Source organism: Urocampus carinirostris, chromosome 6 (assembly GCF_059441175.1).
Source record: "Urocampus carinirostris isolate Australia breed hairy pipefish chromosome 6, RoL_Ucar_1.0, whole genome shotgun sequence".
Taxonomy (NCBI): domain Eukaryota; kingdom Metazoa; phylum Chordata; class Actinopteri; order Syngnathiformes; family Syngnathidae; genus Urocampus; species Urocampus carinirostris.
Window position 1 is genome coordinate 900,496 of NC_142354.1, and position 18,786 is coordinate 919,281.

An 18,786-nucleotide genomic window follows, 5' to 3' on the forward strand; every position below is an offset into this window, starting at 1 on the left:
GTTGTAGACGAGAGTGCTGGGACATCAGATGAGTCAGTAAAAAGGGCAATTCCATCAGGCTCCAATGGTTCTGTGACATCAGAAGAAGTTGCTGCTGTCCTCAGTGCTCAGTCCACTGGTGGCGTGGGTCAAGTGATGGGAACGGATGCCAACTTCAATCTTCTGCAGAAGGGAGATCAGTCAACGGCACTCCCACAGAGTCAGCTTGTTGGTTTACAAGAACAGGACAACACAATAAGCAGAACCATGTACTTTGTGCATAGACACAAGAGACCTACCAGGCGTGAGAGAGCTGTCGAGTCGCCTAGTGTGATGAAACTACTGAAGCATTGGAGCAGACTCACCATACAGAATGGCATGCTCTACAAAATAAGGAAAGATCCTCACATGGCCAAGAAAATCTTCCAGTTTGTGGTGCCTGATTCATTGAAACAGAAAGTCCTTCACGGTTTACATGACTCAGCAGGTCACCAAGGCCAGAACCGTACTTTGTCTCTGGTGAGGCAACGATTCTTCTGGAATGGCATGGAACGTGATGTTGTGAATTATGTCAAATCCTGTCAGCGTTGTGTAGTAGGGAAAACACCGGAACCACACAACCGTGCACCACTCAAGAACATAGTCACCTCTGAGCCTATGGAGTTGGTCTGTATAGACTTTTGGACTGCTGAGCAAGAGAACAAGTCTGTAGATGTCCTGGTCGTAACTGATCATTTCTCCAAAATGGCGCACGCCTTCCCTTGCAGGAATCAAACCGCCAAACAAGTTGCTCGCCGTCTGTGGCAGGATTTCTTCCTTGTCTATGGTTTCCCTCGGCGTATCCACTCTGATCAGGGAGCCAATTTTGAGAGCAAACTGATCAAAGAGCTTCTAGAGATGGAAGGGGTGCAGAAATCCCATACGACTCCGTACCACCCCATGGGAAATGGTATTGCAGAACGATTTAACCGAACATTGGGAGATATGATCAGAACCCTTCCCCCTCAGCCCAAAGCAAAGTGGCCACAAATGCTGCAGCAGCTCACATTCTGCTATAACTGCACAGAGCATGAGACAACAGGGTTTGCACCGTTTTACCTAGTGTTTGGTAGGATCCCTCGTCTCCCTGTCGATATCATGTTTCAACATGCTAATACCAATGATGCTGTTGTCAGCTACTCTGACTTTGTAAGCCATCTGAAGAAAGATCTACATGAAGCTGCTCAGATTGTACAGAGGAATACTCTCAGAGAACAGACTCGCCATGCCAAGCTGTACAACCGTAGGGCCAAAGGATCACCCCTCGTCGTGGGAGACCGGGTGTTGATCGCCAACAGAGGTGTCCCGGGGAAACGCAAAGTTGCAGATAAGTGGGAGTCGACCCCGTATGAAGTCATATCAGTCAAGCCTGATCTCAATGTCTATAGAGTCAAGGATTGCCTGACGGGCAAAGAGAAGGTAGTTCACAGGAATTTGCTGCTCTCTGTTAGCTTCTTGCCCTGTGAGGATGCTCTGGCCAGCGAATCTGAACACTCAGGGTGTGACGCTGCTATGCATGGAAGTGATGTATGCCCTGATTTACCTGACGCGGTTGAAGACAGTGATGTCCGTACAGTAAACTGGGTGATACAGGCAGGTGAAGAGCAAGTTCATCCAGAGGTGGAGGATAACTCACAAGACAGCAGATCTGATGCCCAGTCTGACTCTCTCACAGTTTATACATCCAGTCGAGGAAGTCAGCACATCCCCGAACAAGATGTTGACCATACTTCAAGTGACAATACGGAAAGCCCATCACAGTGCTCTGAAAACATGATCCCTTTGGGTATGGGCCCACCACACACTGTCCTCCCAGACGAGACCCCATTGAACACTGACCATCCGGACACAGACTCCCCTGATACTGACTGTTTAGACTTGACTGTCCCAGACCTTCAAGCTCAGGTTTTTTGTGCTCAACCTAACCGTTATGGTCTTAGGGTCCGCCAGTCCATCAGGCCTCCTAGTCGTCTTATTTATCAGATGAATGACCAGTTGGTAGGTGACAATTCTCTGTCCACAATATCTGCTAGTTCCTAGTTTAAGTTCAGTAGAGATGCACTTTCAGTTTGAGTAACAAAGCTTGAGTAAGAAACAAGAATTGTGCCTATGTGAGCACTTACAACTACAGGAACAATGTTTGATATTTCAGAGATGTAACAGGCATCTTTGAGTCTGTGCTTAGTTAGGAGTTTGATCGCCGCCTTTCTTTTCACACTCCTTTTTGGGAGAGTTTTAGAACTGACATGCACTTCAGTTTGTTCCTTGTAATACTGTACCAGTTTTCGTGTCCTCTTTTTCATCAGTATTTGCCTTTTTGGCATGTGATTTTTTTTTTCTGTTTAGTGTAGCACTCCTATATTTAGCAGAATTTCAGGGGGGTGTATGTAACGGGTGTAATAATAACTTTTGTTTTATTGAAATTCCTGCTGAAATATGTGTATAGTTTTTGGTAAATGTCCTGCAATGCTGAGTCCAACAGTGCCATCTGCTGGTATGGGGTGGGGTTTGGTTTTGGCTTCTAACATGTGACCAGGAGGCGGGGTTTGTTGTTAGTCTTACTAGAGAGAACTACATGTACTACTACTTTTTGGTGCTCCACAAAAGAAGTTAATTTTAAACATTATAACCCCAGCTGACAAATCTCTCACCATGCATAGTAATGTGATTGATATTGTCAAGCTGTTTAGGTTTATTTTTGTTTTGTTTCTGTTTTACAAAATATTAATTCCCCTTGTAGAGATCAAATAGATCAAACCCAGCAGAAAAAGCTAATGTTGTGACTCATCCATTTGCAGAAACTGTAATAATAAAAACCTCATCATCCAGTCTAGCGTGAATGTGGATCTTTGGTGGGACACGTACACCGCGGTTACATATACATGCTGGGATCATCTTCCAGATCAATCACAACTTTTACAATCGCCGCGGGAATTGTCTAGTTATATCTATCTTCTTCCGCCGAATTTTAACGGGGAACTCCTCCCAGAGCTTTTCGAGTACCCCATCGATTCATATACCAAAAATTCCGGCCCGACCAGGACTTTTGTGGGTTGTCTTTTGACAGTGATACAAGTCGCCTTGCGGGGCCCCGGAGACCAGAAAAAGTCCCCATCCGGAATAATGGGTTTTGAGAATCTCCCATACGGAATACATGGGCCCATTTATTTCTATGGGTAGTCATGGAAACGAGGGCTTTTTCAGAGGTTAGTAGGGACTAAGCAGGGACTGTCCAGGGTGGCTTGAGGGGGCCCGACCTACATTACCTTTAACCATGGGTAAATGGCGAATTCCAAAGAGTGGATGCTAGCGAGAGGATGCTAACAGCTATGTGCGCCGCTAGCAAGGTGTTGGGCTGGCATATTTACAAATTATGCTAATTGTTTCATGTTAATGAGTCATGCTAATGGGTACATACTAATAAGTGATGCTAACGGCTAAATGCAAACTTCTTTATGCTAAAAATTTTTGGTAATGGAAATATTTTAATGACTTCATATTTACAATTTATGATAATGATGTTGATGAGTTATGCTAATGGTTACATGCTAAAAGGTGATGCTATCAGCTAAATGCTAACTGCTTCATGTTAAAATTTTTTGGTAATGGCTATATTTTAACGACTTCATATTTACAAATTATGCTAATGGCTTTATATTGATGAGTTATGCTAATGAGTACATGCTAAAAAGTGATGCTAACGGAGTCCCCCCACAGAACCAAGTTAAAAATTACAAATACATCTCTCTGAGTTAAAAACTTTATGCTAACTCATAATGCTAACAACTCAACACTACCGGTTCTCTACCAACATCTGCCAGATCAATCACAACTCTTACAATTGCCGCGGGAATTGTCTACTTATATCTATCTTCTTCCGCCAAAATTTAACGGGTATCTCCTCCCAGAGCTTTTGGAGTAACCCAACGATTCATGTACCAAAAATTCCGGCCCAACCGGGACTCTTGTGGGTTGTCTTTTGACAGCAATACGAGTCACCCGGAGACGCAAAAAAGGCCCCATCCGCTCCAATGTATTTTGAGACTCTCCCATCAGGAATACACAGGCCCATTCAATATAATGGGGAGCCATGGTAAACAAGGTTTTTCCCAAGGGTAGTCATAGGAACCAGGGACTGTCCAGGGTGGCTTGAGGGGGCCCGACCCACATTACCTTTAACCATAGATAAATGGTGAATTCCAAAGAGTGTATGTAAGCGAAAGGGTGCTAACACCTATGTGCGCCGCTAGCAAGTGCGCCGCTAGCAAGTGTTGGGCTGGCTATGCAAGCCCAAATATTAGCGTAAGCTAGCTGTAAACACTGTTGGTGATTAGTTGGGCTGGCACAGCCAGCCCAAGTATTTGCGCAAGCTAGCTGTAACACTGTCGCCAATGCTAACTTCTTCATAGTAAAAAATTCAGATTCAGATTCAGATTCAGATCTACTTTATTGTCATTCTAGTACACGTGTATACAGAACGAAATGTTGGTAACGGCTATATTTTAACGACTTAATATTTACGTTCTAAAAAGTGATGCTAATGGCTAAATGCTAACTTCTTCATGCTGGAAAATTCTGGTAAAGGCAATCTTTTAACGACTTTATATTTACAAATTATGCCAATGGTCTCATGTTGATGAGTTATGTTAATGGAGAGCTGCTAAAGAGTGATGCTAACGGCTAAATGCTAACTTCTTCATGCTAAAAAAATTTGGTAATGGCAATATTGCAACGACTTCATGTTTACAAATTATGCTAATGGCCTCATGTTGATGAGTTATGCTAACGGATACATGCTAAAAAGTGATGCTAACGGCTAAATGCTAACTTCTTCATGCTGAAAAATTATTCTAATGCTAACATGCAAACGACTCAGCAAATTGAATGGGCTCAATACATTCCGGATGGGTCAATTCAAATCGAACGGCCCATTCTATTTGAACATGTATATTTTAAAAGTTTTTAAAGTGTAATAACAGTGTTATTACTATGGTTTTACCATGAATGTGTTTTTTAGACCTCCACAAGGCATATCCTTGTTGCTAATGGTTGTGGGCCCATCTCAAATGAACTTGCCAGTACCGGGGGGGTGTGGGGGTGCGGAGTTTCCCCACAGAACCAAGTAAAAAATGACAGAAATATCTCTCTGAGCTAAAAACTTAATGCTAACTCATAATGCAAACAACCGGGGTTATATATACATACCGGGATCATCTTCCAGATCAATCGCAACTCTTACAATTGCCGCGGGAATTGTCTAGTTTTTACTTAGAATCCCGCCGAATAAAACTTTAACTCGCTTCTCCTTTGAGGTTTTTTGGAGTACCATGACGAATTATACATCAAAAATTCCAGCTCGACCAGGAGTATCCAGCTATGTTCTTGGTTACTGATATCCGTCACCACGACGACATAACTGACGATTTAAAAACCCAGAATTTCCCATTCATTTTGAATGGGACCATCTCAAATGAACGTTCGGGTACAAGGGGGTGTGTGGGGTGGCAGAGTCCCCCCACAGAACCAAGTAAAAATTTACAAATTCAGCTTTCCCAGTTAATAGCTTTATGTTTTATCCCGGGATCATCTTCCAGATCAATCACAACTCTTACAATTGCCGCGGGAATTGTCTAGTGCTTTTTGTGTTCCATTTTCTCAAATCTACGCCTTTTTTCCTATAAGAGAAAGGAGAGATAGTGTGTCGATGCCTTTTGGAAGAAGAACGCTCTCCTAAACAATTGGTCCGGAGTGCACTCTGTTTTATTTTATTTTGTAACTTTGTAATAAAAGTCATCAACTGAACTGCTCTCTTAAGCTCTATTTATTCGAATACTCAGTCTGGTCCCCAAACTTGAACACACAGTGAAACATTGATTTTCTATGCCAACAGCAGCCACCGAAACATCATTCCGGAATCGAAGCATTGTTTCACCAGAACTTTTCTAGAGTGGAAGATGAGATTTTTAGACTACAAGCTGAAATCCAGGACTCATGGACAGTTCTTGGACTTTTAGGAAAAAATCACAAGGGATTTACCGATATGGGTATTTCAGGCCTGATACCGATACTGATTATTAGTATGATGAGGAGGTCGATATTTGAGCCGAGAATCGTTTTTTTAATAAAAATTGTTTGTTTGTTAAAAAATCCAACACAAAACTTTAATAGCTCTCTAAAACCTTATTACAGTAAATAACTTAGAATTTGAAAACAACTAACACGACTTTTACTTAATCCAAAAATAGTGCAGGAAATAAAAATAGGCTTTACCGCAACTTCTATAAAGGTACATTAAAACTTAAATAGCTCCCTGATTATTTTTTTTAACAATAAATCAATAAATAAAAATGTCAATAAAACCAACATTACTTAAATTAACAAAAGTTGCATCAAAATCTCAATGGAGCTGGCAAATTGAAAAGTGTGGGCACTGTTTTAGAGCCAGATTGCCAAAGTAATGTTATGATACCAGCTAATCACGCCGCCTTCCACTTTACCATGCTTTTTATGCTCTTCTCTCAATTGCAAACACACACACTTGATTGACCAACCAACGTTGTGATAAGACTAAGAGCTAATATATCAGTCTCCACCTGAACGTCCCTATCTAAAACAAATTAACTACACTTTTTATGCTATCTTTGCATCGCAAACATGCTTTTCTATCACAGACACAGGCATGTGGGACGACTTAGCGGACCTGCTGTTCTAAAAATATTGTTCCTGCATCAGTAGTTCCGCACCCGGTCGTTCATCCAATCAAAAGGCGCAAGGTGGGTAGCGAGGGAGAGGAGGAGGGCAGGGATGGAGTAGGAGCAAGGGAGAGATACTCTTGGCTGCAACTGACACTTGATAATCGACTTGTCGGATAAATACAAACATTCGTCAAATTCCCAAGTATCGGTGCAGATAATCATCCTGCCCAATACCGACCCCTGAAAACTATCCCAACATAAGGAAATATGCTACCTACTTGACTGCATTATATGGCTCCTCTTTTTGTATATCTTTATTGTTGCTAATGTAGTTATTTAATAAAAAGAAAACATTTGGTTGCATAAAAACTATGTTGTGTATATTGAAAATATAAACTAGGAACTAGGACTATAAAGAGGAAAAGGGGCAATTACTCAATGATCATGGGGCGGCATTGGCTTGTCTTAGGATCAAGAAGTCCCAGGTTCGAGTCCCGGCCCCTCCGTGTTATATGTCGAAGTGTCCTTGGGACACTGAATCCCTCATGGCCCCGATAGCAGGTAGTTGCCTTGCATGGCTGAAACTGCTATCGGTTAGATCATGTGTAAAAGGGAAAAAGTGTGAAGCACATTGTAAACCGCTTTGGGAGGTTTTCATTGACTTATAAATGCAGACTGTTTACATTTACATTAAATTTCTAAGCAAAGAGTATCTAACGAATTGATATAGATCGATACTATGTCAGAACCCAAAGAGACAGTGGACCCAGACGCACACAAGCTTTATTTCACGGGAATAGGACAGTCATGTGCGTGAACACAAACGCCAGTGATTCGGCAATCGCTTGGCGGAAGAAGTGAGACAGAGAAGTCAGGCGTGGGAAAACAGGAAGCCAGAGGCAGACGGGATCGAAACCGGACAGGGCAGACGTGATCGATTCCAGATACACGAGCAGATACCGGACATGATGGAACACACGGGATTGATACCTGATACACGAGCAAGATACCGGACAGGGCAGGACAGACAGAATTGATACTGGATACACGAATAAGATACCGGACAGGACGGGACAGACAGGATCGATACTGGATACTGGAGTCTGGAGCAAGATACCGAACAGGATGAGACATACGGGATCGATACCGGATATTGGAGACTGGAGCAAGATACGGGACAGGAAGAGACAGGCGGGATCGATACCGGAAACTGGATACACAAGCAGGATACCGGACAGAGTCAATTGCAGAGGTTCGTTGACGGACTGACAAGGAGTGAATGAGAGCTCTGAGTTTAAATAGGAGGAGAGCCAATCAAGCAACGAGCAGCAACTGGTGCCAAACGAGCGGGCCCATGTGAGGGCAATGGGCAATTGTGACATACTATCTATATTTACTTTGATTGGATCGATAATCGATACCCAAAATAGTAAATTTTCCTAATGTTATACAGTGAAAATTTAGTAAAAATAGTGCCAAAACTTGAGTAACATGCAAGAGATGAATCTGTTTACAATGTAATACAGGCTTCCTTAATGTGCTTTTTCTTTCCTCCACAGCCATCTACAGCTTCCGCAGTTTTGGCCCTCACACGTTAATGTTGGAGCTTGGCGAAAGTGTTCAAATTTTGGAAAAATACAATGGTAACACTTGATATTATTACTTTCTCTCATTAAACATTACCTTACATTTCATTTCATCATTGTGTATGTTCACATGCATCGACTAGTCCTGGGGTGTCAAACGTATTTTAGCTTGGGGGCCACATGCGCGAAAAAAACTATCTTCGGGGCCGGACTAGTAGAGTAAATAGAGAAATAGAAAAAAAAGAGAAGAAGAGAGACAAATAAAGAAAGAAAGACAGAAGTAAAATAGGAAAGAGAAAACAAAAGAAAGTGAGAGAGAAAAAGACAGAGAGAGAACAGAGAAAGGGAGAACAGAGAAAGTCAGAGAGAGAGAATAGAAAGAATGAGAACAAGATAGAGGAGAGAACAATAGTGCAAAAGAAAGGAAACAATCCAACAAAAGACAGAATGAAAGAGAGAGAGAGAAAGCGAGAGAAACAAGGAACAGAGTGAGGAAGCAGGAGAAAGAAAAAAAGCGAAAAAGAGAGAGTGAACGCGACAAAAAAGGAGCCGAACTTGCACTCTTCTCAGCTCTAACAGAAAAGACCAGAGAGAGGAAAACAAGCGAAGGTGCTGGTTTCCCTCCAGTCTCATAATTAATGTATGTAATAAGAAATATAGTATTTATTCTACAAATTTTCACAGCATTGGAAGACATTAGTTTTGTGTCATGTTAACAGAAGACATATTAAATAAAAAGTCCCTTCCCCCATTTTGTTCAATTCATAGAGCTGCATGAGACTCTTGAGCCGCGGGTCGCTGACCCCAGTTCCAGTCGAATATGAAAAAACAGACTTAACCTTTGTTTGTTTTTTCAGGATGGTACAGAGGATTTTCTAGCAGAAGATCAAATGTCATAGTAAGAGTCTTCCTTGGCTTTCTTGGTTATTCATATTCCCTTTTATGTTGTTTATATTCCTAATAAACCCTGATTTCCACAATCGTCTTAAAATTGTGTGTTCATGGTTACCTTCCTCTTGCTGCAGGGCCTTTTTCCATGCAGCTACATTCATCTGAAGAAATGTGCTGTCACCAATAAAGGGTAGGACTACCACTGGTAAAAAAAAACTACCAAGAACCTTATAATGGTACCCCACTGGTTTCACAAGGCAGAAATCAAATTTACCATTGTTAAAAAGGGCTTTTTACTTCCAAGTGCTACCATAATAATAATAATAATAATAATAATTTCCTTTGTATTGTCATTTTTTGTAACAATGTACACAGAACGAAATGTCGATACACCTGACCCGTTGTAGCGAGTCGATGCAGCTGCAGCCAGAAGTGGTTATTTGATTTTTCCTCTTTTTATCATTCCTTCTGCTCGCTTTCTTCTTCTTTTTATCTCTTCTTCCTTTTTTGTTTCCTATTTTCTAGCCTTTTAATAATTTTTTGCTTCCTTTTCTTTTTTTTCTCTTTGTTTTTCCTTTTACATTTTATTTTTCTTCTTATTTTGTATCCTTTTTCCTCCTAGATTTTTCTTTTTTTCTTTCTTTTTCCTCTTTGTCTTATTTTTTTTTCAATTTTTTCCTCTTCTTTCCTTCTTTTTCCTTAAATTCTGTTGTTTCTTTTTTTCCACAGATTTTACTTCTATTTTATGCTTCATTTTTGTTCTTGTTTTTTCTCTCTTTTCCTTTTCCTTTTTATTTTGTTTTTATTCTTCTTTTGTTTGTCCTTTTTCCCCTTTTTCAGGCTGCTCTCAGGTTTTCTTTGGGTGGGCAGAGCATGTACGTGAGCGGGCACTAGCTACTACTGACCCCCCCTTGGTAATACCCCTGACCATAAACGTAAATATTTGTAGGTGTCACAGATACACAAATATAAATCCAAACAGCAATCAGAGAGAAACGCCCTTTTTTTGCCTTGCTCGAATCCAAAACAACAAAGACTAACAGTCACACAAGTTTGATTAACGACATCATGTACTCCCTCAACAATTTGCTGCTTTTTGCTGCCTTTTCAGAACAAAAAATTAAAGCACACCCACGGGCACCTCCTGCCCACGCAAAGAAATCTGGATGTAGTAGTGAGAGAAGTCTGAAAAAAAAAAGAAAAAAGGAGAAAGCTATGAAACAAGAAAAAAACAAAACATAAAAGTTCAAAAGGAGAGGAAAAAGAATAAATAGTAAAGCTAAAAAAAGAAGTAAACGGCAAAAAAAATAAACAAAAAATAAAAGACAGAAAACAGAATAATACCAGCAGAAACAAATAAAATAAATGAATACTATTTTTTTCAAAAAAATCTATTATCCTGCTAAATTATAATAACTTTTATTTTTCACTCTACTGTGAACCATTAACTCATTTAAACGTTTTTATACTAAGCAACTTTAAATTGGATTCAAACAAATCCAAGCTGCATTCTTTTGTTTGATGTTCCCTTGTATAGAAATGGAGTGTCCCTTTGTTCCTTCCCTAAACTTCTTTTCCCAAACAATTCTGCGAATAGCAAGCGGAGTTGGTGAAGTATTAGGCAGGTGGGAATCAGGCCTAGAACTGACTTCATCTCCTCATGAGCTAAATAATGTCTCTAGTTACTTATTGTGTGTTTTTCAGAGATGTAAGGTGATGGACCTAACAATTAATACATGATAACTGTGCGCATCACACATATTGAGTGTTTTGAGACACCAGAAGGAAGCCTAAAATAAATGCAACCTTTCTTTAAACAGAAAATCTATAATGATAGCTCTCTTCTACAGTATGTATGAATACATGTGTTTTCTTAGGCCTGGTGAGACAGTTGTACCTGTAGAAGACACAGTGATTACTGAGGTGACGATTACCCTTAGAGAATGGGCATTGCTCTGGAAACAACTCTACGTGGTGAGTGAGACCATTTTAATTTTAGGGGAAAGTGAATTATGCTAATCCATATTTTTATTCTGAGTCTCGAAAAAACAATGTCTTAGTCAATGTTGTACTCTGTTTGGTCATTGCAATGTTCTCTGTAATTTTCTTCGGGTCTCAGCAATCACACAAAGTCTCTGAATAATAACGGTGAGTAACATCAATCCCAAGCGTGACAACCAACTCATAAGCAAACATGTCCAAACCCGAGATCAAATCAAGTTATATTTTTATGAGTTTTTGGCAATGCTTAATTATGTTTTACATTTTGATTATTTGACTAATGTAATATTGGATATGTTGTACACACACTTTTATGAGATTTCTGGTTTGAAAAATATGTTTTTTTACATAATACTAACAATTTGGGGGATTTATTTAGTTGGTTGAACTATTCAGAACTAATTGTATCTAACCACTCTTTTTAGTGGAAATACAATGTTGGCAACAAGATTTACTATATATTTGGAAATTATTTGAATGCAACACAAGACCTATCAAAGAGACCCCCAAAAAACATTTTCTTCTTTTCCATGTTTTTTTACTACTTTTCATTTGATTTTTTCTGTATTTTTTCTCATTTTGTTTATATTTTTCTAGCTTTTTACTTCTTTTTTCTTGCTTTTTACTCTTTTTATTATTTAGTCGTGCTTTTTTTCCTTTTCTATCTTTTTCCATTTTTTGTTGCAGCACAAGTGGGTAAAACATACTGGCAGTGCAACCTCAAAGTACTGTAGATATACAGTCACTCAGCGACGGCAGAAAACTGCGTGCTGTACTGAAAACATCAATTTTGCTGTTTAAAATTATTTTAAACAAAGCTTCAGTGACTTCAATGCACTGTAGATGGGACTGAAAATATATGATTTAACCAAACAAGGAATTAAATTACATATAAAACATTACAAGACAAAACAGACGACTTTTTAAACGGGTTTGTGTGGGCTGAACAGAATTTTCAATTAATGAAAATACAATTATGTACCCTAAAATGCAACTGCCTAATTTTGGTACCAAATGTTGATAAGGCATGATTAATTTTGTGGTAAACAACATTAGAGCAAGTGATGAAGAGTACACTGTCGCAACCAAATTATGATCTAAATAAGGAAGCAAACATTAACTTGAGGCAGCTGTATATACTGTAGATGTGGATATCTGAGCCCCAAAACCCATTTGAATTGTCCTAGTTTTGTTTGTGCACAATTTGTGCCAGGGTCTGGCCTAGGGCTGCACGATTATTGAAATCTAATCGATACTACGATGTGCCGAAGGGTTGCAGTTTTTTTTTTGGTTGTTTTTTTTTTTGGTACAATATGGCCCAGCATTTTGGGTTGCTAACTGGAAAGTAAATGCAATTTGTAAATATGCAATTTGAATATGAAAATAATTTGCATTTGGAATAAGAGAATCTCGTGCATCAAAGTCCCCTCTGTCTTACCAAAATGCTACGACAAATTTGTCACCGGATCAAGAGGAAATTCAATGCATTCTCTTATTTACATTGAATTAATATACTGAATGAAGCATAAATCACACGACACGACAAATCGATGATGAAATTTGTTGTCAACGCTTCTAAAAAAGTTTATCGATTCATTTTTGGGGCCCGGCGACTGGCTTGCAACCAGTTCAGGGTGTCCCCTGCCCACTACCCGAAGATAACTGAGATGGGGTGCAGCACCCCCGCAACCTTACTGAGGCTAAACGGTGCAGATAATGGATGTATGGATAAATATTGCGGCCCTAATTACAATTAACGAAAAAAAAACATCTGTACACTTAATTGTTTTCTAGTGATGAAAGCAAGCACATTATGACACTGTTGTTTGTGGGGTGGCCTATATTTCAAAAGTAGCGCCAAGATTTCTATATTGGTTAGGGCGGCCAACTTGACTTTCACATCCCTTTCAACAGTAAAACTGGTGTTAAACTATATTTCTTTGACAGAAACCTTACTTCATGTTGACAAAGTCTCCAAAGTAAAAAAACAAATTGAAATATGAGATGGTTTGATGGTCACTTCAGAGGCACAATATGGATCTGTTCTTCCAAGTGGCTCAGTTGATGTCAGAGCTAATGGAACTGAGGAGGCAACTACTGGTGGAGGAGCTTACCCAACAACGCAAACAAGATATCAAAAGACACGTGACTACCAGACTGGACTGGGGAAACCAGTAAGAAAACTCACTCACTCACTCACTCACTCACTCACTCACTCACTCACTCACTCACTCACTCACTCACTCACTCACCCTCAAGTTATTACCCTATTGTGTATGACCAGGCATTTGGGTTTGGACTTAGTGCCAAGAAAAGAGTTTGAGATGGTAGATGAAGATAAGGTCAGCGTCTCTGAACTTTACAAGATGGTGAGTTTACTACTTTCCACCACATTGAAATTGTATATTCATTTGTTCAACTTCTTTCTTCTCGATTTGTTAAACACATTATTTTTCTCAGCATCTTAGGAGCAGAAACAACATCCAAAATGACTCACAGGTTTGTCAGTTCTGCAACACAGATGTTAATGGTGGAGTGCGGCATTTAAAAGTTAATGCTGCAATCATGACTTTGGGCCAGCAGAGTAACACATAATGTGTGTGCATTTCTTAGACACGCTCAAATAAACTCTTCTTTTTTCTACTTTTTGGGGGTTTGTTCCCCCTCAAACAGGCCTGATAAAAGTAGGATAAAAGCAGATAGGTGCAGTGAAAAATAAAGTATAAGGGCTCTTTGAACTCAATATGGAATTGATGGCACATACTTAATGGGAAAATATTTAACTCTCAACTTTTTAAGAACACCTCAAACTACGCACCCCACCTTTAAAGGTTGTGTCCCTGACTTCAAAATATTATACTTGCAAACGCAATCTTCATCAGTGCAGTCTGTCAGTACGGCTGCGGCTGCATCTGCTCCCAACAGTTTCTTACATTAGACTTGGCCTACACAAATATCAGAGGAGCATACAGTGCAGCCCCCCGCCCCCACCTTGGCTCATCAGATCACCTTTCTGTTATGGTAATTCCTGTATACAAGCCCCTGCTGACCAGAGAAAAACCTACAGTGAAGCAGGTGAGGGTGTGGACTGAGGGGGCAATGGAGGCACTACAGGACTGCTTTGAATGCACAGATTGGGACATGTTTAAATCGGCTGCCACTTACAACAACAAAATAAATATAGATGAGTACGCCATGTCTGTGTCAGCCTACATCAGTAAATGCGCAGAAGACGTCAGCAATACCAAAACCATCTGCACCCGTGCCAATCAGAAGCCCTGGATGACTGCTGAGATACGCAAACTGCTAAAGGTACGGAACCTTGCCTTTAAATCTGGTGACGAGAAGGCGCTGAGATCAGCGAGGGCTAACCTGAACCGTGCTATCAGACTAGCAAAGCGATCGCACAGTCAAAAAATCCAGGACCTCAGCACAACCAACACCAGGGATATGTGGAAAGGCATTCAGGCCATCACCAGATACAAGCCAACCACCGCCCCAGTGCAGGACACTAGCATGGACTTTCTGAATGACCTCAACAACTTCTTTGGGAGGTTCGAGGCACAAAATGGCACCCCTGCAGCGAAAGCGGTTCCAAATCAGGACGAAAGAGCACTCCTCCTGGACTCAACTGAAGTGAGGAAGACCCTGAGAAGGGTCAACACACGGAAGGCTCCAGGCCCGGACAACATTCCAGGGCGGGTCCTTAGGGAGTGCGCCGATCAGCTGGCTTGTGTAGTAACAGACATTTTCAACACCTCGCTAGACCAAGCCACAGTACCATCATGCTTCAAGATTGCCACCATCATCCTAGTGCCAGATCTTATCATTCACAATTACCGGCCCGTTGCACTGACTCCCATCATAATGAAGTGCTTTGAGAGACTGGTTAAAGAGCACATCACCTCCAGTCTCCCCTCCTCACTCGACCCCTTTCAGTTTGCCTACCAAACAAACCGCTCCACCGGGGATGCCATCTCCTCTGCGCTTCACCTGAGCCTGACACACCTAGAGGAGAAGAACACCCATGTGCGGATGCTGTTCCTGGACTTCAGTTCAGCATTCAACACCATCATCCCACAACACCTGGTAGACAAAATGAGACTCCTGGGTTTCAACACCCCCCTGTGGAACTGGCTGCTGGACTTCCTCACTGACAGACCCCAGTCAGTGCGGATTGGTCAGAACATCTCCGATGTCATCACCCTCAGCACGGGCTCCCCCCAAGGCTGTGTCCTGAGCCCCTTGCTGTTCACCCTGATGACACACGACTGCGTCCCTAGGTCCGCCACAAACCACATCGTGAAGTTTGCGGACGACACAACAGTGTTGGGCCTCATCAGGGACGAAAACGACCTGGCCTACAGAGAGGAGGTGGAGCAGTTGGTGGGCTGGTGCAGGGACAACAGCCTGGTCCTGAATGTTGACAAAACTAAAGAGATCATTGTCGACTTCAGGAAAAACCAGCCCAACCATGCCCCACTTTTCATCAACAACAAGGCTGTGGAGGTTGTCAGCAGCATCAAGTTCCTAGGGGTGCACATCACAAACAAACTCACCTGGTCCGTGAACACTGTATCACTGGTTAAGAGGGCACAGCAGCGCCTGTACTTCCTGCGGAGGATGAGGAGAGCCCACCTGCCCCCACCCTCCCTCATCACATTCTACAGGGGCACCATAGAGAGTATCCTGACCAGCTGTATCTCTGTGTGGTGTGGAGGCTGCAGCGCTTCCGACTGGGGTAGTGTGAGGAGGGTGACGAGGACAGCAGAGAAAATCTTCGGGACTTCTCTCCCCTCCATTCAGGACATTGGCCAGAAGCGCTGCCTATCCGAAGCTAAGAACATTATCAAGGACCCCTCTCACCCCCATCATGGACTGTTCACTCTGCTAGCCTCTGGGAAGAGGTACTGCAGTGTGCGGTGCAGGACCACCAGGTTCCACAATAGTCTTGTCCCCCTGGCCATTAGACTGTTAAATGGTCAATCAAACACATAGTAAATCTAAACTGCTGCTAATCTGTACATCTGTTGGTTTTGTTTGACTTTTTGCACTACTGGCAGTTCTTCATAGCTAGCCACTCCTTGCACATCTGTTTCTCTGCACTATTGTACTTACAGCGTTATTGTTACAGTGTTATTGTTACTGTTTACCTGACTTGTTTACCTGACTGCCCATTTTGCACATCTGGTTCGCTGCTCCTCTTGCTTTATTTGCGCTACTGTAAAATACTATACATAGCCATAATTATTTAGTATATTATTAGTACTCAATACTCCAACTCAATACAACATTTTATTTATATCTGTACATTCAAGGAAACTGTGCGGGTCAGATGTATCGACATTTCATTCTGTATACACGTGTACTAGAATGACAATAAAGTAGATCTGAATCTGAATCTGAATCTGAAATATTTGTGTCGCACGCGCAAGTATGTGAAATTATTAGACGCGCTTTCTGTGGACGGAATACCGAGGGTAAAAGAAGGATAAAAGCAGATGACCACAGTGGAACAAAAAATAAATAAAGGCTCTTTGAACTCAGTTGGACATTGTTAACACATACTTAACCCCTTGACGTTTACCAACGTTAGGTCGTGTGACGTTGGTAAACAATGTCGTGTCTACAATGTCACCAGTCACTGAAATATGTTATGCCATATCATTGGAAAGATTTTCAAAATATATGCATCACAGAAACATCACAATCAGTCTGAAACAAGATATTTGAAAACTCAACAGCTGACGTAACTCATCCAAAAGTGAAGGGGACTTCTACTCGGGAATTTTGTGTTGCTCACGTCGTCGCGTCTACAAGATTGTTTCAGATTCCTACTATAGCAGAATTCTGGATTGAGACTTTTTATCTTGAACAGTTGAAAAGTTTCGGGTAAGTATCTCGGACGATTGGCGCAAGGTAAGTGCCGTGCACAATTGTTTTACAGTCGGAAGCTGCTGCAGATCGTTGTTGAAGGGCATCCCCTCCCACGGCTGCTAAGACGCTCTTTGGCATCCGACGCTTACAAGTGAGTATGGGTTGCTGTAAAGGTTGCTCCCGTGTCCGTAGGCAAGTAGCCCTTCTAGAGGGACGTGTCCGTGAGCTAGAGCAGTTTAAACGGAAAATGTTAGGTGCCTCGGACACCACTGCTAGCGTGGGTTGTAGCGAACCTGCTAGTCTGGTTAGCACTAGCCTTAAACGGCATGCTAATCGCGGTGAGCCATTTCAGACGCATAACAAGTTCAGCCCCCTAGCTAGTCCCACTCCACCCCGGTCTACTGGCTCCTGCACCCTAGTTATAGGTGACTCCATCACCTGTAACATAAAACTTAGCACCCCAGCCACGGTTATGTGTATTTCTGGGGCCAGAGCACCCGACATTGAGGCTAATTTGAGGGAGCTGACGAGCAAACCTAGACACCAGGACAGGGCTAGCTACACCAATATAGTCATTCACGTCGGCTCTAATGATACTAGAATGAGACAATCTGACATTACAAAGAAAAATATTGCTAGGACCTGTAATCTCGCCAGAAAGATGAGTCGGCATCGAGTAATTGTCTCTGTCCCCTTCCCTGCGAGAGGCAATGATGAGAGGTTTAGCAAACTAGTCTTGCTAAACCGGTGGCTGGCAAGTTTTTGCAATCAGAAGGGATTTAGGTTTGTGGATAACTGGCCTGCTTTCTGGGGCCGACCTGACCCGCTGAGGAGAGATGGCCTTCACCCTAACTGGGAAGGTGCTCTCACTCTTTCTAAAAATATATATTACTGTTTAAGCCTTCCTTGACAGGGTACACTAGGGCAGGCCAGGTCACAGGTGATTAGTGAACCTGTAACCATGGGTGTGGAGTCTGTAACGCTAGGGCTGACTAGCGCTATGCTAGATTCATGCAATTCACATAGTTTTTGTAGTTTAGAGCGTTCTACTGACTGCACCATACACCCTGATTTATACTTTTCTATAGCATCTTCTGTGCTTCTTACCTCTGTTTCTCCCTTGTTAGGTGAGGATAGAGAAGAAATAACATTATTTTCTACTAATAGTCAACCTGCTACTCCACCTCTCAACAATATTCCTGTGGTATGGAATTCGGGCCGCATCTGCCGTCATGCAAGGCACAAGACCTGGGACCGGCAGTACCAGCTCAGTAGCCTAGATGGTAGGGCGCCCGCTTTGAGACTGGGAGGTCGCTGGTTCGCGCCTCGGCCGAGTCATACCTAAGACTTATAACATTGGTAAAATGGCGGCGCCCTCTGTTGGCTGCGGCTGCATCGGCTTGCTACAACGGGTTAGGTGTATCGACATTTCGTTCTGTGTACATTGTTACAAAGAATGACAATACAAAGGAAATTATTATTATTATTATTATAATCCTGTGGAGGTTACCACTAAGGTTGCCATTAAGGTTCAAAACTCGTGAAAGGTTTCAGCTCAGTCCACAGTGCTGAAGCTTGGCCTTCTGAATATTAGATCACTAGCCTCCTTACTTGTCAATGACCTTATTAATGAACACAATCTTAACCTTATTGGCCTTTGTGAGACCTGGTTAAAACCCAATGAGTTTGTAGTGTTAAATGAGGCTTCTCCCCCTAAC

The 18,786-nt window shown here is 41.8% G+C and overlaps 1 protein-coding gene across 4 annotated transcripts in view; it reads left to right on the forward strand.

Moving 5' to 3' along the window:
- Positions 1-18,786, forward strand: part of LOC148363495 (dedicator of cytokinesis protein 3-like) — a 163,099-nt gene that overhangs the window by 22,831 nt on the left and 121,482 nt on the right. For all 4 annotated transcript variants that reach the window (XM_088337390.1, XM_088337393.1, XM_088337392.1 and 1 more), the window contains exons 2-8: positions 8,273-8,356; positions 9,157-9,197; positions 9,325-9,380; positions 11,068-11,164; positions 13,217-13,365; positions 13,476-13,560; positions 13,652-13,690. In XM_088337390.1, the coding sequence (XP_088193516.1) occupies positions 8,273-8,356; positions 9,157-9,197; positions 9,325-9,380; positions 11,068-11,164; positions 13,217-13,365; positions 13,476-13,560; positions 13,652-13,690 (551 nt within the window). The remainder of the gene's footprint in view (positions 1-8,272; positions 8,357-9,156; positions 9,198-9,324; positions 9,381-11,067; positions 11,165-13,216; positions 13,366-13,475; positions 13,561-13,651; positions 13,691-18,786) is intronic.